The sequence below is a fragment of the Somniosus microcephalus genome, chromosome 6 (genome assembly GCF_052327205.1).
Source record: "Somniosus microcephalus isolate GS21.2 chromosome 6, FLI_Smic_1.0, whole genome shotgun sequence".
Classification (NCBI taxonomy): Eukaryota; Metazoa; Chordata; class Chondrichthyes; order Squaliformes; family Somniosidae; genus Somniosus; species Somniosus microcephalus.
In genome coordinates this window covers 208083788-208106793 of record NC_140992.1, presented here as the reverse complement: position 1 = coordinate 208106793, position 23006 = coordinate 208083788, and the positions used below count along the sequence as shown (strand labels likewise).

The 23006-nt window shown below is 45.3% G+C and overlaps 1 protein-coding gene across 2 annotated transcripts in view; it reads left to right on the top strand.

Annotated features, from left to right (window-relative positions):
• The window catches only part of tsnaxip1 (translin-associated factor X interacting protein 1), a 158356-nt gene that overhangs the window by 46174 nt on the left and 89176 nt on the right, over positions 1–23006 (top strand). For both annotated transcript variants that reach the window (XM_085991314.1, XM_085991315.1), the window contains exons 4-5: positions 4757–4883; positions 16658–16751. In XM_085991314.1, coding sequence (XP_085847440.1) covers positions 4757–4883; positions 16658–16751 — 221 coding nt within the window. The remainder of the gene's footprint in view (positions 1–4756; positions 4884–16657; positions 16752–23006) is intronic.

The following is a 23006-nucleotide window of genomic DNA, read 5'->3' as shown; positions in this document are numbered from 1 at the left end:
AATGTCCCTGCCAAGCTGGGCCCACGCCCGAGTATTTATACTCCTTGGACGTCACCACCAGCTGGCCATCCAGCGTTATTTCATGAGTAGTTTCTTGATGATGATGAGATTTATAACACTAATTTTGTTTAATAACCTCTTGTGTGGCACCTTATCAAATGCCTTCTGAAAATCCAAAAACACCACATCCACTGGTTCCCCCTTTTTTATTCTGCTAGTTACAACCTCAAAAAACTCTAACGATTTGTCAAACATGATTTCCCTTTCATAAATCCGTGTTGACTCTGCCCAATCCTATTATTATTTTCTAAGTGTCCTGTTACCATGACCTTAATAATAGATTCTAGCATTTTCCCTACTACTGATGTCAAGCTAACTGTTCTGTAGTTCCCTGTTTTCTCTTTCCCTCCTTTCTTAAATAGTGGGGTGACATTTGCTACCTTCCAACCCACTGGAACCGTTCTAGAATCTATGGAATTTTGGAAGATGACAATCTCTATAGCCACCTCTTTCAAAACCCTAGGATGTAGGCCATCAGGTCCAGGGGATTTATCGACTTTCAGTCCCATTAATTTCTCCAGTACTTTTTTTTACTAATACTAATTTCTTTCAGTTCCTCATTCTCCTGTGGGGTTTTTGTGCCTTAAAGGAATGTATATTTGTTCTAAATAATGCATTAATTCTTTAAATGCTAGCCATTGCTTCTCTACCGTCATACCATTTAATGTAGATTTCCAATCTACCTTAGTCAACTCACCCCTCATACCGACGTAGTTTGTTTTGTTTAGATTTAAGACCCTAGTTTTGGATTTAAGTAAATCACTTTTAGACTCAATATAAAATTCTATTGTATTATGGTCACTCTTCCCTAAAGGCCCCTTTACTACAAGGTTATTAATTAACCCTTACTCATTGCACAATACTAGATCTAAAATAGCCTGTTCCCTAGTTGGTTCCTCAACATACTGATCTAGAAAACTATCTTGCATACATTCCATGAATTCGTCCTCCACACTATTACTGCAAATTTGGTTTGCCCAGTGTATATGTAGATTAAAGTCCTCCATAATTAGTGTATTACCCTTGTTACATGCACCTCTAATTTCCTGATTTATTCTCTGTTCTACATTACAACTACTGTTTGGGGGCCTATAAACAACTCCCACCAATGTTTTCTGCCCCTTGCTGTTTCTTAGGTCCACCCAAACTGATTCTACTTCTTGATTTTCGGAGCTAAGATCCTTTCTCTCTACTGTCTTTATCCCATCCTTTATTATTGGCTACCCCTCCTCCTTTTCCATTTTGCCTATCTCTTCTAAAAGTTAAGTATCCTGGAATATTTAGTTCCTAACCTTGGCCACTTTGCAACCACATCTCCGTAATGGCGATTAGATCAAACCTATTAATTCCTATCTGTGCTATTAATTCATTTATTTTGTTGCGAATGCTTCACGCATTCAGATATAGTGCCTTTAGCTTTGACTTTTTTCTATTTTCCCTGATGTCACCTAGTCACTGATACCTTACTACCTTTGTTACTCTCTCTGTCCCTTCCTGACCCACTCTGCTTATTTTTGCCCAAAACTCTGCTCTGTTGTAGAGCCTTGACATTTCTCTTGCTGCTTTTAAATTTACTCTTTCCTGAATCCTCCCACCTACCCCCCCAACCCCCCTTCATTAGTTTGAAGCCCTCTCTACTGCCCTAGTTATTCAATTCGGCAGGACACTGGTCCCATGCTGGTTTAAGTGGAGCGTGCCCAATTGGAACAGCTCCCTCTTTCCCCAGTACTGGTGCCAGTGCCCCATGAACTGAAACCCCTTCCTCCCACACCACTCTTTGAGCCACACATTTAAACCTCTAATTTGTTTGTCCCTATGCCAATTTGCATGTGGCTCAGGTAACAATCCAGAGATTATTATCTTTGAGGTTCTGCTTTTTAATTTGGATCCTAGCTCCTCAAACTCCCTCAGTAGAACCTCAGTAAGCTGTCACATCCACTGCAAAATCCAGGCCAATAACTTTCTGTCTTCAGAAGTGATAGGAGAACTTGGTAAGCAACCCATGTATCCTCCAGTAAGTGTTTTACAACAATTAGTGGGTAATTGTTAAACCTAGGTACACTATCTTGTCCACAGCAGTGAATAATGATGCATGTTTTGGTTTATAAAGGACTTGTTCTACTTATGGAAACTGCTATCTAACTGTGAACATCCTCCCTCTTGAGCCCAAGTCTCCTTGTGAACTGCTCCTCTGTCGTCCCCAGCTTGATAATCCATTGCAGTAGACCTGTTGTCTCAGATCACTGTTTGCTGCGAGCCTATGCCCTCTCCACTTTGAGGCTCTGAACTCTTCTCCTCTGTAATGGACACTGCACTTATGTTCTCTGGCAGAGAACTGCTCTGTACTGTTCACTTTTATCACGCTGCTGTGGTGCTTACAATTTTAGAGCTTCACCAGATACTTCCCTTGTCCCCTGTGCCAATGATGATCACCTATAAGTGAGCCCTTACTTCCAATGAACCAGAGATAACTATATCACAATATCTGGTGATGTATTGTTACCCAGAAGTCAAACAAACCCCCCATTACAGTAATTAGCTCAATGAAGTGGCATGCCTTCTTGTGTTCTTCTAGACTTGAAATAACATTAAAATAAACAGTGGCGCAGGGCCTCAGAAAATTGCACCCCAGATATCTAACTGATACACCCTGCATATCATCTTGCTGTGTATTCTTGGCTTTAAACTGGTAAGGGATTAAAACTAAATACATAGGTAAGGGAATATATGGGCTTTCATTTACATGTTTCACAGAATAATGGGCAGAGCCATTGAATTCAGCCCCCAAAGCACCAATAAAAATAGCAAAATACCATTTAATAAAACTAGAATTTGACATTCAGTTACTGTAAATCAGTAGCCCTGATGTAATCCCTGTCATTGTGCAGACATCCCTGTTGTTATCAAACAGTGAACCCCCTGAATCACTTTGACCAGCACCACAGGAATTCTGCTAGTAAGTATTTGTATCTGTGTTCTGAAAGTTCTTTTGATTTAAGATATTACGACTTTTGATCTGTTACATTCCTCATTAGTGTGGTAATGCTTCAAAATTCTCTCAATTTATTAATTCACCAAACTCGGGTTTTACTCCCTTTTTTATTATTTGCTGCAACTGCATAAGTTTTTCATGATTTACCTTTTAATAAGGCCTTCACAAGTTAAATACCCTTTCTTCCTAACTTAATATTCATTAATCCATTTTTAATGGATAGCAATCTACAGCGCAGTGCTAAACATGGGAAAATAGTGCATTAGTATTTTCGACCTACATTCCACCACTTTTTCCTCGTGTCTACTTTTTGCTAAAATTTAGTGGCACAGTAACCCTAACTAAACCATCAACAACTTGCATTTATATAGCGTCTTTAACATAATAAAACATCCCAATGTGCTTCAAACTGACCCAGTCATCCCACAGTGACCCATTGTCAGCCCCATTTGTTGGGGAAATATAGAGGGAGTTTCACTCGCTCTCCAACCATACTGCTATACCTGATCAGGTTGTGCTCAATGATGACACAGGATACCCAAAATGAAAAGCATTTCATTCCCCAACCCTAGCTCCTCATGTTGATGAACACAAAGTAGTCACAAAAAACAAAATCAACCTGTTTCTTCAAAAATTGTCCTGGTTATTGAGATACTGCTGCTCTTTGTCTGTATTGGTAGCAGCACCTAAGTTGAAGCGACATTCAATGAATACATAGAACAACTGCATGATTTTGGTTACTGAACTATATTTTCTGACAAGTCTTCTATCAAAATTTAATACATCAAATCAGTCATATACGGATTTTAATTACATGTGATAAAGGTTAACACTATATGGATATTAGGCCCTGGATTTTCCTCTATTATCCCACCTGAAATGACATAGGATAGTGGCAGAACCAGTGGAAAAAGTTAAGGTCTAATGCTGCTCTCCCACTCTGAACTTATTTCCCCCGTCCCCCCCATTGCTTCTACCGGGACCACCACTGGCTGGCCCACCCACTGCATATTAATACAAGTAGGAAGACCCTCTTACTACTACTCCCTGACTTTGTGGTAGTCCTTGGGGTAGTGGTGTGAAGGCTCCAAAGTCCCTTGATGGAGGGAGAGGGCCTAATAGCAACCTCCTCTGGAGGCCTCAATCTCGGCTGAGGCCTTCATCATTAATACATTTACTGAAATCTTTGGGGCCCTTCTGCCCCTTTAAGTGGCCTCCTACAGTACTGCCAGGACTTCTCGTTGGCAGCGGTAGGCTTCCACTTGATGGCAGGGGTCCTGGAGGGAGCCCATGCTGCATACTAAATGAGCCCTGACTCAGGAAAATAGGTTGAGTTAAACTGGGTGGAAGGTCCATTCTGATGGTCTGACACTGTTCATTGTCTATTCGTATCTATGTTCTGAAAGTTTTTTCATAATATAAGTATAAATTTGGAAATATTTATCCCTTTGTTTTGTCAGAAAGTGTAAAGGGTATTTTTTTAACCACAAATTTCTGTAAAGAAATACTGCAGAGAAAAAATATGGGGAAATGCATGAAAATGAAAGAAAATTTCTCATTCACAATAATTTAGAAATATTATGAGTAAAATTGCTGTAATTATGCTGTTGGTCCATTGTACCCAAGGGAGGCAGAACCGGGTGGGCTGCATTGGAGCAGTTGCTTAATTTTTTTCTGAAACACTTTTTTGTTTTAATCCTATAGATTTGATGTTGCGTATACGAACAACGCTCCGAAACCTCGATTCTTGGAACAGCTGGAAGCACACCTGAGGAAAGAGCTCGAGGTCTTGGACTTGAGTGGGCCCAATGCTCAGGAAGTAAAGCTACAAGTGTGTTTAAAGCTACTGTTGATATATGGTTACTATGTTTGTTATATAAGTGCATGAGTTTAACCATTGAATTAAGAAGCACTTAATCTGGCCTATCGAACTATATACCAGCAAGAGTCATGGCTTCAGGAGAGGAGAGAACGTTGAGGAAAAATTACACATTTAAATGACTAAATTAATGAATTCCTTTTCTCATAATAACACTAATTTTCTTCTCCTCACTCCCCCCACCCCCCAAAAAAGACACAATCATGCATGCTAAATTGTCATCAGCTCAAATGCCTCATTGCTCAATTGCAATGTAGCACAATTACTGTACTTATTATGCATTGACTGTGTTAAACTAGCTACAAGCAGAAATGAAAACTATTTAACTGGAGACAATCACTATATTCTATCTGCAAAAAAGGGAACCTTTTCACTAACTCCATAGGGGAAGGATATTCCAGAATCTGCACAAGAACAAGATTTTCTTTCCTTTGTGACTAATCCAAAAAAAACTCCCATTTCCATATAACAATGGCAAATAATAAGACAGCTGCACATTCATTGTAAAGGATGTTTTCTAAGAGAAACAAAACCTGCCATGTGCAGCTAATTATCAATCTTGCCAAATGAGATGGAGCAATTCTAAGAGGATGTACAGAAACCAGTGGCACAGGCTACTACACCCTGCTACCCGACAATGCCAAGTACAGCAGAAATGGGGGTGGAGGTTGATATACCTATCAATTCATCCAATGAAAAGCGACGAGTTAAGAAAGTAACTATAGGTTTTTATTGGCTAAATAACAGAGCCCACCCTCGTGGGTGATCGGATCCAACAAGGAGGAATACCAGCCAGTCGACCACCTTTATACCTGGGCAGGTTGGTGGAGCCATGGGCGGAGTCAGCAGTGGTCAGCCCAGGTATAACAGTGTGACAAGAGGCGACCTCATATAGTGATACAACAGTGTGAACAGTGATAACCATAGAGTAACGATATAACAGTGATAACTATAGTGTAACGATAGTGAACGATAAAAGTGGTTTACCACATTCACCCCTTGTTTAGATTTGAGTCCGGCGGGGTGAAGTGTACTACCAGTTCTGGTATGTCAGTCTGTCCGGAGGCCTCGTAAGCCTTTCTGATCGTCGCAGCGGCGGTGTTGCATTATCCGGTGTTAATGCTGGTGTCTGCGTGGTTGGCGAAGGCTCGTGGGGTTCCGGCATGCCGTCTACCTGGGCTGGAATTGGGGGGGTGGTGGGGGGGGGGTGAAGGTGGTGTCTCCGGAGTGCCCGAGGGTGCGAGGTCTCGTAAGGAGACTGTGTCCTCCCGCCCGTCTGGGTATGCCACATAGGCGTACTGGGGGTTGGCGTGCAGGAGGTCCACCCTCTCGACCAGGGGGTCCGTTTTATGGGCCCTCACGTGCTTTCGCAGCAAGACTGGCCCCGGAGAGGTCAGCCAGGTTGGTAGAGTGGTTCCCGTAGTCGACTTCCTGGGGAAAACAAACATTCGTTCATGGGGGGTGGCGTTAATGGCAGTGCAAAGTAGTGACCGGATGGAATGCAGCGCTGCCGGGAGGACTTCCTGCCAGCGGGAGGTTGGGAGGCCCTTAGACTTTAAGGCTAAGAGGACGGCCTTCCATACCGTCGCGTTCTCTCTTTCCACCTAGCCGTTCCCTCGGGGGTTGTAGCTGGTGGTCCTGCTTGCGGCAATACCTCTCGCTAGTAGGAACTGACGGAGTTCCTCGCTCATGAAGGAGGAGCCCCGGTCACTATGTATATAGTTTGGGAACCCGAACAAGGCGAAGAGGTCGTTCAGGCATTTAATGACCGTGGTACTGGTCATGCCTGGGCAGGGGAAGGCAAAAGGGAAACGGGAGTACTCATCAACAATGTTGAGGAAGTACACATTACGGTCAGAGGACGGGAGGGGCCCCTTAAAGTCGATGCTCAGGTGCTCGAAGGGGCGGGTGGCCTTGATCAGGCTTGCTCTGTCCGGCCTAAAGAAGTGCGGTTTGCACTCGGCGCAGGTCTGGCAGTTCCTGGTCATGGTCCTGACCTCCTCGATGGAGTAGGGCAGGTTGCGGGCCTTAATGAAGTGGTAAAGTCTGGTGACCCCGGGGTGGCAGAGGTCGTTGTGGAGGGTCTGAAGTCTATCACTTTGCGCGCTGGCGCATGTAATTCGTGACAGAGCATCAGGGGGTTCGTTCAGCTTACCTGGCCGGTACAAGATATCATAATCATAGGTGGAGAGCTCGATTCTCCACCTCAAGATCTTGTCATTCTTGATTTTGCCCCTCAGCTTGTTATTAAACATAAAAGCGACCGAACGCTGGTCGGTGAGGAGGGTAAATCGTTTGCCTGCCAGGTAATGCCTCCAGCGTCGTACCGCCTCCACAATCGCCTGGGCCTCCTTCTCGACCGACGAGTGTCGGATCTCAGGGCCCTGTAGGGTCCTTGAGAAGAAGGCCACTGGTCTCCCCTCCTGGTTAAGGGTAGCGGCTAGGGCGAAGTCGGATGCATCGCTCTCCACTTGGAAGGGGATGGACTCATCCACTGCGTGCATTGTGGCCTTGGCAATGTCTCCCTTAATGAGGGAGAAGGCTGCGCACGCTTCCTCCGTAAGGGGGAAGGATGTGGACTTCATGAGGGGTCTGGCTTTGTCTGCATAATTGGGCACCCATTGGGCATAGTAGGCGAAGAGCCCCAGGGTTCTCTTCAGAGCCTTTGGACAGTGGGGGAGGGGTAGCTCCATGAGGGGACGCATTCTTTTGGGGTCGGGGCCGATGACTCCGTTCTCTACTACACAGCCGAGGATGGCAAGGCGCGAGGTGTTAAACACACATTTCTCCTTATTGTAGGTGAGGTTCAGCCGTTGGGCCGTACGGAGGAATCTCTCCAGATTAACGTCATGGTCCTGCCGGTCGCGGCCGCAGATGGTGACGTTATCTAGGTAGGGGAACGTGGCGTGCAGCCCGTTCTAGTCAACCATCCGGTCCATCTCCCTTTGGAAGACCGAAACCCCGTTGGTGACGCCGAAGGGAACCCTAAGGAAGTGGTAGAGGCAGCCATTCGCCTCGAAGGCAGTATACTGGCGGTCCTCAGGGCGGATAGGGAGTTGGTGGTAGGCCGACTTAAGGTCGATGGTAGAGAATACTCGGTATTGTGCGATCTGATTGACCATATCAGATATGCGGGGAAGGGGGTATGCGTCCAGCTGGGTGTACCTGTTTATGGTCTGGCTGTAGTCGATGACCAGGCGGTTTTTATTGCCGGTCTTAACGACCACGACCTGGGTACGCCAGGGGCTAGTGCTCCCTTCGATGATGCCCTCCTTCAGGAGACGCTGCACCTCAGAGCTAATGAAAGCTCTGTCCCCGGCGCTGTACCGCCTGCTCTTGGTAGCGACGGGTTTGCAGTCGGGGGTGAGGTTAGCGAACAGGGAAGGTGGCGGGACCTTGAGGGTGGATAGGCCGCAGGTGTTACGCGGTGGGCGGTTTAAAATCTGCTGGTTGTCGACTGTGAGTGGGGGGAGGGGTCCGCCGTATGCTAGCGTGACACTTTGGAGGTGGGATTGGAAGTCTAGCCCTAGTAGGACGGCAGCGCATAGCTGGGGCAGGACGAGGAGTTTAAAATTTTTATACTCCGTACCCTTAACCGACAGGGTCACGACACAGTAGCCGCTGGTGTCTGTAGAATGGGACCTCGATGCCATCGAGATCCGGTTGCGCGTTGGCTGGACAGGGAGGGAGTAGTGGCTCACCGTGTCTGGGTGGATGAAACTCTCCGTGCTTCCGCTGTCGAACAGGCAGGTCATGGCGTGGCCGTTTACTTTGATGTCCATCATGGACTTGGACAGGTGATGCGGGCGGGCTTGGTCCAGTGTGACGGAGGCTAGTGTATAGCTGAGCGAGTTGCTGTAGTCTGCGGGTGAGGCGGTAGTCGGGTCTAGAGGCACGGTGGCGGTCGAGCGTGGTGGGTAAAATGGTGTCTCCCACGAGGTTAGACAAAATGGCGGAGAAGATGGCTGCCCCCGTAACTCACATGAGGCACTGCTGGTGTCGGTTGCCTGGATCAAAGATGGCCGCCCCCATGACTCACATGTGGGGATGCTGGCCTCTGTTGCCTTGATGGAAGATGGCCGCCCCCACAGCTCGCATGAGGCACTGCTGGCCTCCGTTGATCCCCCTCTGCAGGCCTTTGCGAAGTGGCCTTTCTTCAAGCAGGTCCAGCAGGTCGCGTTTTTGGCAGGGCAGCGCGACCTCGGGTGTTTCGCCTGGCCGCAGAAGAAGCAGCCGGCGGCCCGATCGCGGGGGTCCGATGTCTGAGCCGGTACCGGGGGTGGCGGTCTCGATCGGGTCCGGGACGCCGACGCTGAGGTAGGTCCCAGGGGGGTTGCTGCGGGGGGTATTGCGGTCGGGGTCGGTCCCATGTCCCAGGGTCGCGAGTTACAGTACCTTGAGTATGCCTCGAGGTCCCGATGGGCCACTTCTAGAGAGCGAGCGAGGGCTGCAGCTTTGTCCAGGTCGAGGTCCTTTGCTTCCAGTAGTCTTTGCCGTGAGTAGTTGGACCGCAGGCCTTTCACGAAGGCATCGCGGACATTGTCTTCAGTATTTTCTGCCGCCGTTACCGCTTTAAAGTTACAGTCTCTGCCGAGTGCTTGTAGCACCCGTAAAAATTCATCCACGGGCTCTCCTGGCTGTTGCGGGCGGGATCTTAGGAGGTGTCTGGCATACATGGAATTTACCGGGCTCTGGTACTGTCTTTTCAGCCGGTTGATGGCGTCCTCGTATGTTTTAAGGTCCCGGATGAGTGCAAATACTTTAGGGCTCACTTGGGCGGTCAGAACTCTTAGCTTGGATCTCTGAGGCACGCCGGATTCTCCCAGGTAGGACTCGAAACAGCTCAGCCAGTGTTCGAAGTCGAGGGCTGAGTTTGCAGCCTGTGGGTTTAGATCCAGGTACGGTGGTCTGAGGGCTCGCAGCCAAGCTGGCTGCTGTGGCTGTTGTAGCTCGGCGTCTGGCTGGTCGTTTTGCTGCTCGCTTTGCTGCTCAGGGAACGACATTTTAAAATTTAGCCAATAAAATTGATATACCTATCAATTCATCCAATGAAAAGCGACGAGTTAAGAAAGTAACTATAGGTTTTTATTGGCTAAATAACAGAGCCCACCCTCGTGGGTGATCGGATCCAACAAGGAGGAATACCAGCCAGTCGACCACCCTTATACCTGGGCAGGTAGGTGGAGCCATGGGCGGAGTCAGCAGTGGTCAGCCCAGGTATAACAGTGTGACAAGAGGCGACCTCATATAGTGATACAACAGTGTGAACAGTGATAACCATAGAGTAACGATATAACAGTGATAACTATAGTGTAACGATAGTGAACGATAAAAGTGGTTTACCACAGAGGTTTGGGCACAATTTACAACAATCAAATTAATAATAAAGTTATGTGACCTAACTCCATATACCCACCTTTGCCCCGTATCCTTTAATACATTTGGTTAACGCAAATCTATCAATCTCAGATTTAAAATTAACAATTGACCCAGCATCAACTACCATTTGCGGAAGAGAGTTCCAAACCTCTGCTACACTTTGCGTGTTTCCTAACTTCACTCCTGAAAGGTCTGACTAGCTTCCCTAGTCCTGGATTCCCCAACCAGCAAAATAGTTTCTCTCTATCTACCCTATCAGTTCTCCTTAATATCTTGAAAGCTTCAATCAAATTACCGCTTAATCTTCTAAAATGCAGGGAATACAACCCTAGTTTGTGTAATCTCTCCTCGTAATTAAACTCTTGGAGTCCAGGTATCATTCTAGTAAATCCACGCTGCACACCAAAGGCCAATATATCCTTCATAAGGTGCGGTGCCCAGAACTGAATACAGTACTCCAGTCTAACTAGGGCTTTGTATAGCTGCTGCATGACTTCTAATCCCTGTATAGCTAGAATACAAGGGGTATTAGACCTTGTATTCTAATACCCCTTGTATTATAGATATGTATCTATAGTTATATAGTCTATATAACTATAGCTATTTAGTTATTTCTAACTATAGTATATCTATAGTTAGATATAAAGGTCGGCATTCCATCGGCCTTTCTGATTTTTTTGTACCTGCCCATGACATTTTAATGATCTATGTATATGGACCCCCAAGTCTCTTTGGAACTCCACTGATTTTAGCTTTTCACCATTTAGAAAGTACTCTGATCTATCCTTTTTATGTCCAAAGTGGATGACCTCACACTTGCTTATACTGAAATCCATTTGGCACAGTTTTACCCATTCATTTAATCTATTAATATCTCTTTGTAATTTTATGCTTCCAAACCAGGTCAATAATTTGCCCTCAATTCCATGAGCTTCAACTTTAGCTAACAGTCTCTTATGAGGGACTTTATCGAATGCTTTCAGGAAGTCCATATAAATAACATCCATAGACATACCCCTGTCCACTACTTTAGTCACCTCTTCAAAAAAATCAATCAAGTTCGTCAGTCATTTAAAAAAAAAATTGTTTATGGGATCAGGGCATCGCTGGCAAGGCCAGCATTTATTGCCCATCCCTAGTTGCCCTTGAGCCACCTTCTTGAACCGCTGCAGTCCGTGTGGTGATGGTACTCCCGCAGTGCTGTTAGGTAGGGAGTTCCAGGATTTTGACCTAGCGACGATGAAGGATCGGCGATATACTTCTAAGTCAGGATGGTGTGTGACTTGGAGGGGAACTTGGAGGCAGTGGTGTTCCCATGCGCCTGCTGCCCTTGTCCTTCTAGGTGGAAGAGGTCACGGGTTTGGGAGGTGCTGCCGAAGAAGCCTTGGTGAGTTGCTGCAGTGCATCTTGTAGATGGTACACACTGCAGCCATGGTACGCCGGTGGTGGAGGGAGTGAATGTTTAAGGTGGTGGATGGGGTGCCAATCAAGTGGGCTGCTTTGTCCTGGATGGTGTCGAGCTTCTTGAGTGTTGTTGGAGCTGCACTCATCCAGGCAAGTGGAGAATATTCCATCACGCTCCTTACTTGTGCCTTGTAGATGTTGGAAAGGCTTTGGGGAGTCCGGAGGTGAGACACTCGCCGCAGAATACCTAGTTTCTGACCTGCTATTGTTGCCACAGTATTTATGTGGCTAGTCCAGTTAAGTTTCTGGTTAATGGTGACCCCCAGGATGTTGATAGTGGGGGATTCGGCGATGGTAATGCCATTGAATATCATGGGGAGGTGGTTGGACTCTCGCTTGTTGGAGATAGTCATTGCCTGGCACTTCTGTGGCGTGAATGTTACTTGCCACTTATCAGCCCAAGCCTGAACGTCGTCCAGGTCTTGTTGCATGCGGGCATGGACTGCTTCATTATCTGTGGAGTTGCGAATGTTGCTGAACACTGTGCAGTCATCAGTAAACATTCCCATTTCAGACCTTGTGTTGGAGGGAAGGTCATTGATGAAGCAGCTGAAGATGGTTGGGCCTAGGACACTGCCCTGAGGAACTCCTGCAGCGATGTCCTGGGGCTGTGATGATTGACCTTCAACCACCACAACCATTTTCCTTTGTGCTAGGTATGACTCCAGCCAGTGGAGCGTTTTCTCCCTGATTCCCATTGACTTTAGTTTTACTAGGGCTCCTTGATGCCAGACTCGGTGAAATGCTGCCTTGATGTCAAGGGCAGTCACTCTCATCTCACTTCTGGAATTCAGCTCCTTTGTCCATGTTTGAACCAAGGCTGTAATGAGGTCGGGAGCCGAGTGGTCTTGGCGGAACCCAAACTGGGCATCAGTGAGCAGGTTATTGGTGAGTAAGTGCCGCTTGATAGCACTGTCGATGACACCTTCCATCACTTTGCTGATGATTGAGAGTAGACTGATGGGGCGGTAATTGGCCGGGTTGGATTTGTCCTGCTTTTTGTGGACAGGACATACCTGGGCAGTTTTCCACATTGTTGGATAGATACCAGTGTTGTAGCTATACTGGAACAGCTTGGCTAGAGGCGCGGCTAATTCTGGAGCACAAGTCTTCAGCACGATAGCTGGGATGTTGTCGGGGCCCATAGCCTTTGCTGTATCCAGTAGGCATAACCTACCCTTTACAAATCAATGCTGGCTCTCTATGATCAGCTGAAAATTTTCAAGGTGTTCAGTCACTCCATCCTTAATTATAGACTCTAGTAATTTTCCGACAACAGATGTTAGGCTAACTGTTCTATAATTTCCTGGTTTCACTCTCTCACCTTTCTTAAATAACAGAGTGACATGTGCAATTTTCCAATCTAAGGGAACAAGTTCTGAATCAGGAGAACTTTGGAAGATCATAGTTAGGGCATCTGCAATATTCTTACCTACTACCTTTAAAATCCTGGGATGAAAACCATCTGGTCCTGGGGATCTGTCACTCTTTAGTGTCATTTTCTTCTTTACTGTTAATTCGCTTACATGGAAAATTACAGCACAGAAGGAGGCCATCCAGCCCATCTTGGTCGCGCCAGCCAACAAAGAGCTATCCACCCTAATCTCACTTCCAGCACTTGGTCCATAGCCTTGTAGGTTATGGCACTTCAAATGCATATCCAAGTACATTTTAAATGTGATGAGGGTCTCTGTCTCTACCACCCTTTCAGGCAGTGAGTTCCAGACCCCCACCACCCCCTGGGTGAAAAAAATTCTCTTCAACTCCCCTCTAAACCTCCGACCAATTACTTTAAATCTATGCCCCCTGGTTATTGACCCTTCTGCTCAGGGAAATAGGTCCTTCCTATCCACTCTATCTAGGCCACTCAATTTTATACTCCTCAATTAGGTCTCCCCTCAGCCTCCTCTGTTTCAAAGAAAACAACCGCAGCCTAGCCAATCTTTCCTCATAGCTAAAATTCCCCAGCCCAGGCAACATCCTGGTAAATCTCCTCTGCACCCCTCTAGTGCAATCACATCCTTCCTGTAATGTGGTGACCAGAACTGCATGCAGTATTCTAGCTGTGGCCTAACTAGTGTTTTATACAGTTCAGGCATAACCTCCCTGCTCTAATATTCTATGCCTCAGCTAATAAAGGCAAGTATCCTGTCTGCCTTCTTAACCACATTATCTACCTATCCTGCTATCTTCAGGGATCTGTCGACATGCACTCCAAGGTCCCTCTGATCTTCTGCGCTTCTCAGTGTCCTACCATTTATAGTGTATTCCCTTACCTTGTTAGCCCTCCCCAAATGCATTACCTCACACTTCTCCAGTTTGAATTCCATTTGCCACTGTTTTGCCCACCTGACCAGTTCATTGATATCTTCCTGCAGTCTGGAGCCTTGTTCTTCATCATCAACCACACAGCCAATTTTTGTATCATCTGCAAACTTCTTAATCATACTTCCTACATTCAAGTACAAATCATTGATATATACCACAAAAAGCAGAGGACCCAGTACTGAGCCCTGTGGAACTCCACTGGAAACAGCCTTCCAGTCACAAAAACACCCTTTGACCATTACCCTTTGTTTCCTGCCTCTGAGCCAATTTTGGATCCAACTTGCCACTTTGCCTTGGATCCCATGGGCTTTTATTTTCATGACCAGTCTGCCATGTGGGACCTTATCAAAAGCCTTGCCAAAATTCATATAGGCTACATCAAATGCACTACCCTCATCGACCCTCCTTGTTGCTTCCTTAAAAAATTCAATCAAGTTAGTCAGACACGACCTTCCCTTGACAAATCTATGCTGACTGTCCCTGATTAATCCGTGTCTTTTTAAATGACGATTTATCCTGTCGCTCAGAATTTTTTCCAATAATTTTCCCACCACCGAGGTTAGGCTGACTGACCTGTAATTACTCGGTATATTCCTTTCCCTCTTTTTAAACAACGGTAACCACATTAGCAGTCCTCCAGTCCTCTTGCACCACACCTGTAGCCAGAGAGGATTGGAAAATGATGGTCAGAGCTTCTGCTATTTCCTCTCTTACTTGTCTTAACAGTTTGGGATACACTTCATCCGGGCCTGGGGATTTATCCACTTTCAAAGATGCTAAACCCCTTAATACGTCCTCTTTCACTACGTTGAGTTTGATGAGTCCTTGCCCCTGATTCAATATTAGTTTCTTTGGGATGCCCGGCATGCTATCCTCTTCTGTAAATACTGACGCAAAGTAATTATTTAACATGTCCACCATTTCCTTATTTTCATTTATAATATCACCATTGTCAGTTTTTATGGGCCCACATTGCTCTTAACCACCCTCTTTTTCCTAATATAATTGTAAAAGTTTTTTGTGTTGTCAGAATTGTCTGATCTCAACCAGTGGGGCAGTAGAGGGACTATAGTTGGCCTCAGTACACCACGCAATGACAGAGAAAAATCAGAAATTGTTCCCATTCCTAATTGCTATCCAGTGAACCCCCCTAGAAAGTGAATGTTGGGTAAGGAAACAATTGGGCTTGGCTGTGATACCCCCACAAACAAATAGCCTGCTGACACTCCCTTTTGGAGCTTGTACATACATGGAAATAAATGACTGCTCGGCTAAGTTACCAGAGGGTACTCAAAGCCTATGGGACTCTACCCCAGCAAGAGTAAGGAAGGGAAAACTATAGGCAACAAAATTATCACATACCACCATGTGAATCATGAAGATTGGCAAATTTACTAATAAAGCCTGTGGGTAAATGATGGACTTCAATTTTTGTTAGAACCTTACAGCACATGGACCGATGGAGAACCTATTCAAAGACATTTACCTATACCACTCAAGCTAGTTTCTACAAACTGCTCTGGGTAGCTTTCTTTTATTTTGATGTTGTATGGAATTGTTTTGTTTTCCCCAGGTGTGACATTGGCTGAACTCTGCCGAGCACCACTCCGTGATGGCTTGTGTGAGACTGAGACCTATTTGTGCGAGTTTTAGCATTTTCTTTCCTTGTGTGTTATTGGCAATGATGACATTGTCTTTGTGTTATATTATGCATCTGCTTTTTAATTACCGCCCAATTGCTCTACACCACCCATCCCCCTATAATTAGCCTTGCACTTTTGATAGATTGCTGCCTGGGATAATTTTCTTAAGGTGCAGCAACAGGAACAACTAATTGATATGTCTATTGCTGCAGCTGTACCGTGTAAAGAAATATATCCTTTCTTTCTAAATTTTATACATAAAGTATGGTTCCAAAAACCAATAATTGCTGGAATAACTGATAATTAGATGCTAATGTGAAACTGAGAACCAGCATGCAGCTAGTAAGCGGCTGTGTCAGACATAATGAAGCAAGTGATTAGTGTGAGAAGAATACCGCAGAGCAAGAACTTTCTAGACCTGTGATGTAATGGTCTTAACCCTTTAGAAATCACTGTAGTATTTCAGCACTAATATAAAGCCCAGAAGTTTGTAGTTTTTGTGAATGCTGATTTTAAGAGATTTTATACATAAAAGGGAAAAAATGCTCTTGCATTGACATTGCATCCTTTTTCCACCCCACTCCCCCACCCCCATTGTGTAGAATTTTCCAGTTGTCAGCTAGAAGCTTATTTTGAGATAAACTTCCAGCAAGTATGTCACAATCATTCTACATCAATGATCTGCAGTACACTGGCTTTCTTTGTTCACACTGACACCTACTTCTTGTACAAGAATTGAAGAAAGCACCCAGAATATTTGGAGGAAGCACAGCATAAGCAGATGCAGTTGATATGTAATGTTTAAAATTACTTCATCACAGCCTATTCTGAGTGCTTCTTAAATTATCGAGGTGTTGACTCAGACCCCTGCCTATCATTGCTGAGACACTAATTGTTCTGCTTTCCACAAAGGCTTACCGTGAGGTGTTTGAATATTTCATCGAGGATTTAAAAACCTACAAACCGTTGCTATCAGCCATAAAGAATGAATATGAAATTACCCTAGGTATGTAATTTTCTGTCACTCACCGTGGAACCTGTACTGTACTTCTAGACATTGAGTAAATTAGAAAGGAAGGTAACTCCTAATCATCAGTCAGTTTCTTTGTAAATTAATCTCTTGTAGCTAAACATCAGGTAGTTGTTAACTGATCACTTGCTCACATTAGTTTGAAAGTACCCATTAATTCAACGAACATTACCATAAACTAAGTATAACATCAATATTTTTGCTTAAAGATCATTTAACGTTTTGTTTAAAATTACTTCTAATGAGACTACCCCAGTGGCTCAGCAGGTTTATCCATCGAGTAATTGAACTATAATGACCAGAAACATCCCAGATTTGATCCATAGCCAGTGCTGACTTAACTGAACTCAGCCAGGGCAGCAGTAGGGGTGCCACAATTGGTCCCAGTCTTCCTGGGTTCAAGAGGGGAAGATCTGCTAGGGTTCTCACTCCTAGTTGTTAGCCCGTGACTCCTGTAAGAAGACTTACATGCACATTGATATCTGGTGCGGACAGGATCCGACATAGCTGCGTTGCCCTCCATGGTGAATAGCCTGCCAGTACTCACTGTCTAGGCTCCCACATGAATAATGGCAACTTGGGTGAGCAACCGAGGACAATTAATAAAAGGAAAGATTTTTTTTTTTCTTGGGTGTACTAGCAGAGGACAATCAATACATCAGCACGAGTCAAGAGAGGAAGGGGAAAAAAGCTGGAGAGGAGAAATAAAATAATAATTAAATGTTATAAATTTCTGCTGTTCATGAAACTGAAGATTGATTATGATCTAATTCTAAGAATTTTTTAACCTCCTTTCATGTCTTTGCCACACTGAGATTGTGACTCCTCGTTCTAGACCCCCCAACCAGGGGAAACATCCTCCCTGCATCCAGTCTGTCTAGCCCTGTCAGAATTTTATACGTTTCAATGAGATCCCCTCTCATTCTTCTAAACTCTAGTGAATACAGGCCTAGTTGACCCAATCTCTCCTCATACGACAGTGCAACCATCCCAGGAATCAGTCTGGTGAACCTTCGCTGCACTCCCTCTATGGCAAGTATATCCTTAGGTAAGGAGACCAAAACTGCACACCGTACTCCAGGTGTGGTCTCACCAAGGCCCTGTATAACTGTAGCAAGACATCCTTGCTCCTGTACTCAAATCCTCTTGCAATGAAGGCCAACATACCATTTGTCTTCCTAACTGCTTGCTGCACCTGCATGTTTGCTTTCAGTGACTGGTGTACAAGGACACCCAGGTTCCTTTGTACATCAACATTTCCCAATCTATCACCATTTAAATAATACTCTACCTTTCTGTTTTTCCTACTGAAGTGGATAACTTCACATTTATCCACATTATACTGCATCTGCCATGTATTTGCCCACTCACTCAACTTGTCTAAATCACCTTGAAGCCTCATTGCATCCTCCTCACAACTCACAATCCCACCTAGTTTCGTGTCGTCAGCAAACTTGGAAATATTACATTTAGTTCCCTCATCCAAATCATTGATATATATTGTGAATAGCTGGGGCCCAAGCACTGATCCCTGCGGTACTGCACTAGTCACTGCCTGCCACCCCGAAAAAGACCCATTTATTCCTACTCTGTTTCCTGTCTGTTAACCAATTTTCAATCCATGCTAATATATTACCCCCAATCCCATGTGCTTTAATTTTGCACACTAACCTCTTATGTGGGACTTTATCAAAGGCCTTCTGAAAATCCAAATACACCACATCCACTGGTTCTCCCTTATCTATTCTACCAGTTACATCCTCAAAAAACTCCAGTAGGCTTGTCAAACACGATTTCCCCTTCATAAATCCATGTTGACTTTGTCTAATCCCGTTGATATTTTCTAAGTGTTCTGTTATCACATCCTTTATAATAGACTCTAGCATTTTCCCTACTACTACTGTCTGTAGTTCCTGGTTTTCTCTCCCTCCTTTTTTAAATAGTGGGGTTACATTTCCACCCTCCAATCTGCAGGAACTGTTCCATAATCTATAGAATTTTGGAAGATGACAACCAACGCATCCACTATTTCCATGGCTACCTCTTTTAGTACTCTGGGATGCAGATTATCAGGCCCTGGGGATTTATCGGCTTTCAGTCCCATTAATTTCTCCAGCTCTATTTTTTTTTACTAATACTAATTTCCTTTAATTCCTCCTTCTTAATAGACCCTTGGTTCCCTAGCATTTCTGGGAAGTTATTTGTGTCCTCTTCTGTGAAAACAGAACCAAAGTATTTGTTTAATTGCTCTGCCATTTCCTTGCTCCCCATTATAAATTCTCCTGTTTCTGACTGTAAGGGACCTACATTTGTTTTCACTAATCTTTTTCTTTTTACGTACTTGTAGAAGCTTTTACAGTCCGCTTTTATGTTCCTTGCAAGTTTACTCTAATACTCTGTTATAAATCTCATCATTCATCAAGAAACTACTCGGGCGTCACCCCCAGCTTTCCAGGGACATTTTGTAAGACAAGGAACTAGTGAAGTACAACTAGACCTCCAAATTCTGAAACAAGTTGATTAAAGCCTTGCTTTATACTCAAACCAAGTGCGTAGTGAGTTTTATTACATCAATTTAATCAACTTGATATCGACTCCACGCTTTGGGTGATTTCGGGAACAGCCAGCTACGACTCGAACCATAGAAGGGAACTCAGACAAGTAATCGATCCATCATGGAGAAACTACTCAGACCCGCCCGTCTCGACCTGGACCCGAATTCACTTACAGCTGCTAAAGTATGGAAACACTGGTATCGTACTTTCAACAACTTCTTCAGGGTGCGTGGTGAAAATGTTCCTGATAAATTAGAGATACTTGCTAATTATGTATCCTCTCATGTGTTTGATTATATCGAAGACTGTGTAGACTATGACGCCGCTATCCAAATACTACAGCAGATATGTGTCAAGTCCCCAAATGAAATTTTTGTTCGGCATCTACTGGCCACAACTCGACAACAACCCGGGGAATCACTTGACGAATTCCTTCAGAAACTTTGCAGGCTCAGCAAGGATTGTAATCTTAAAGCTGTTACAGCTGAGCAGTACCAGGAGGCGTTAATTCGTGATTCCTTTATTAATGGGATTGCGTCTCCCTTCATACGGCAGCGTCTGTTGGAGAATAAAACCCTCAAGTTACAGGCTGCCTATGACCAGGCATGTTCTCTGCAATTAGCAAAGAGGAATGCAGACACCTATCTTTCACCACGTGCACGGGCTGCTGCTATCACTTTTAGTGACTCTTTCGATAGGCCTCGGGCGGAAGCCCTCACGGATGACGACTCCAACCCGGCTGATGACAACCCTACCCTAGAAACCTACACCGATGACGACCCCGCCCTAGTGGCATCTTGGCAATCTGGAAGGAAGTGTTTCTTCTGTGGAGGTGCGTTCCATTATAGGAAATTTTGTCCTGCTCGTAACATGACCTGCAATCATTGCAGCAAGAAAGGTCACTTTTCTAAGGTATGCCAGTCAAGAGCCACTGTTAGTAAGAAAGGCCACTTTTCTAAGGTATACCGGTCGAGAGCTCCTGTTAGTTTTGCAGCTACTATCTATAAAACTGCTCCTTCCACAAGAGCCACTATTAAGGTTACAGCTGCAATCTATAAAACTGCTCCTCCCCCAAGAACCACTACTAAGGGTACAGTTGTCAAGGGTAAAACTGCCCCTCCTCCCATCACAGCTGTTTTTCCCCAAAGTCTGTCCCATGCAGCCACGAAGGTTTCGGTAAATGGACACATTTTGAGTGCACTAATCGACTCATGCAGCTCTGACAGCTTCATTAGTGAACGGGCTGTAAGTAAGTTAAAACTGCGTATTTACCCCTCGGACAGGGAAATTGCAATGGCTCTGACGACACTGACCACCAATTCTTCCGGCTTTTGTCTTGTTGACCTTATTCTCAATGGCCGCATTTATTTCTCCACCCGGCTCGGGGTGCTCAAGAACCTATGCAGTGATGTGCTCCTGGGGCAGGATTTCCAGAAACAACACAAAAGACTCACTTTCGAGTTTGGAGAGTCAAAGCCGGAGCTTACTATTTCCAAAGTACCGTTTTGTGCGCTTTTGGCGGCTTCGCTTGAAGAGCCCTCCTTGTTTGCCAATCTTTCCCCCCGATGTAAGCCCATAGTCACTAAATCACGACGTTTCAGCCAAGATGATCGATCCTTTATCGAGACAGAAATCTCTCGCCTTCTAGCTGACGGTATCATTGAGCCATGTTCATCATTGTTAAAAATCCTCTGAAGCAACACAAGAAACGTCTTTGCATCGATTACTCGCAAACTATTAACCAGTATACTGACCTGGATGCCTACCCACTACCACGCATCGATGACATGGTCAATAACCTTGCCAACTACAAGGTATTTTCAACTTTTGATTTAAAGAGCGCATATCATCAAGTGCCGTCAAAGGACTCTGACAAGAAGTATACGGCCTTTGAGGCCAATGGTCGGCTTTACCAGTTTTGTCGCCTTCCATTTGGAGTCACCAATGGGGTGGCCGTCTTTCAACGGGCAATGGATAGCCTAGTCAAACAGGAGAACTTAACGGACACTTTTCCATATCTGGATAATATCACTATTGCTGGTCATGACCAGAAGGAGCATGATGCCAACCTCCAGAAATTTGTTGCCGTTCTCCGTTGTCGCAACTTAACCTTAAATGAGTCCAAATCTGTGAAATCAGTACCATCAGTCAACATCTTTGGCTACTGGGTGGGCAATGGTGTCATCAAACCGGATCTGGAGCGACTTCGTCCGCTTCAGGAGCTCCCTCCCCCTACGAATCTCGGCTCTCTTCGTCGGGCACTTGGCATGTTCGCCTATTATGCGAAATGGATACCCCACTTCTTCGACAAGATCTAGCCCCTGCTTCACGCAAAGTCATTTCCATTAGAGGCAACGGCTATTTCAGCTTTCAACCTCCTCAAGCGACAACTGGAAAAAGGCACGCTTCGTTCCATTGATGAAAATCTTCCTTTCGTGGTCGAGTGCGATGCATCGGATATGGCGATCTCTGCTACCTTGAATCAAGGTGGTCGACCCGTTGCGTTTCTGTCCACAACTTTGCAGGGTAGCGAGCTCCATTATCCTCCTGTCGAGAAGGAGGCTACGGCCATTATCGAAGCGGTACGTAAATGGAGTCATTTTCTCGCTCGTCGCCATTTCACACTTATAACCGATCAGCGCTCCATGGCCTTTATGCTGGATAACCGGAAACGCACTAAGATCAAGAAAAGCAAAATACAACTCTGGAGGATGGAATTGGCCGCCTTTGGATACACCATACATTATCGACCCGGCAAAGAGAATGTGGCCCCGGATACCCTCACGTGGGCATTCTGCTCTTGTATGTCAACTTCGACTCTGGCGGATCTTCATACTGACTTATGCCATCCTGGCGTTACCCGTATGTTGCACTTTGTGCAATCTAAAAATCTCCCATTTTCTACGGAAGATGTGAAAAGAACGTGCTCCTCCTGTAGAATTTGTGTGGAATTAAAACCGCAATTCTTCCGTCCATCGGATGGCTTGCTCATACACGCTATGCAGCGACTCAGGATTGACTTTAAAGGGCTATTGCCCTCCTCAACACGAAACACCTACTTACTGACTATGGTGGACGAATATTCACGCTTTCCCTTTGCTTTCCCCTGTCCCAAAATGCTTACTTCCACAGTGATCAAATGCCTTGATCAAGTCTTTTCCCTTTGCGGTACGGCCAATTTCATCCACTCTGATCGGGGTCCCTCCTTCATGTCAAGCGAACTCAAAAGTTACCTCTCCCAATGGGGAATCGCCACAAGTAAAATGACACCATACCATCCCATCTGTAACGGACAGGTTGAGAGATACAATGCTATCATTTGGAACGCTGTTCATCTTGCGCTGAGGTCACGCAACCTACCAGACCAGCAGTGGGAAACTATGCTCCCTGACGTGTTGCATTCCATCAGGTCTCTCCTTTCTATGTCTACCAATGTCACACCTCACGAGCGATTCTTCAGCTTCCAGCGTCGCTCCACCCATGGGACGTCTCTACCATTATGGTTGGCAGCTCCCGGCCCCGTGCTGCTCTGAAGATTCGTCCGAATATCTAAAACCGATCCTCTCGTCGACGAGGTAGAACTCACGGACGTCAACCCCACGTACGCGCACGTGCGGTACCCGGATGGCCGGGAGTCCACCGCTTCGCTCCGGGACCTGGCTCCCTGTCCGGCCAG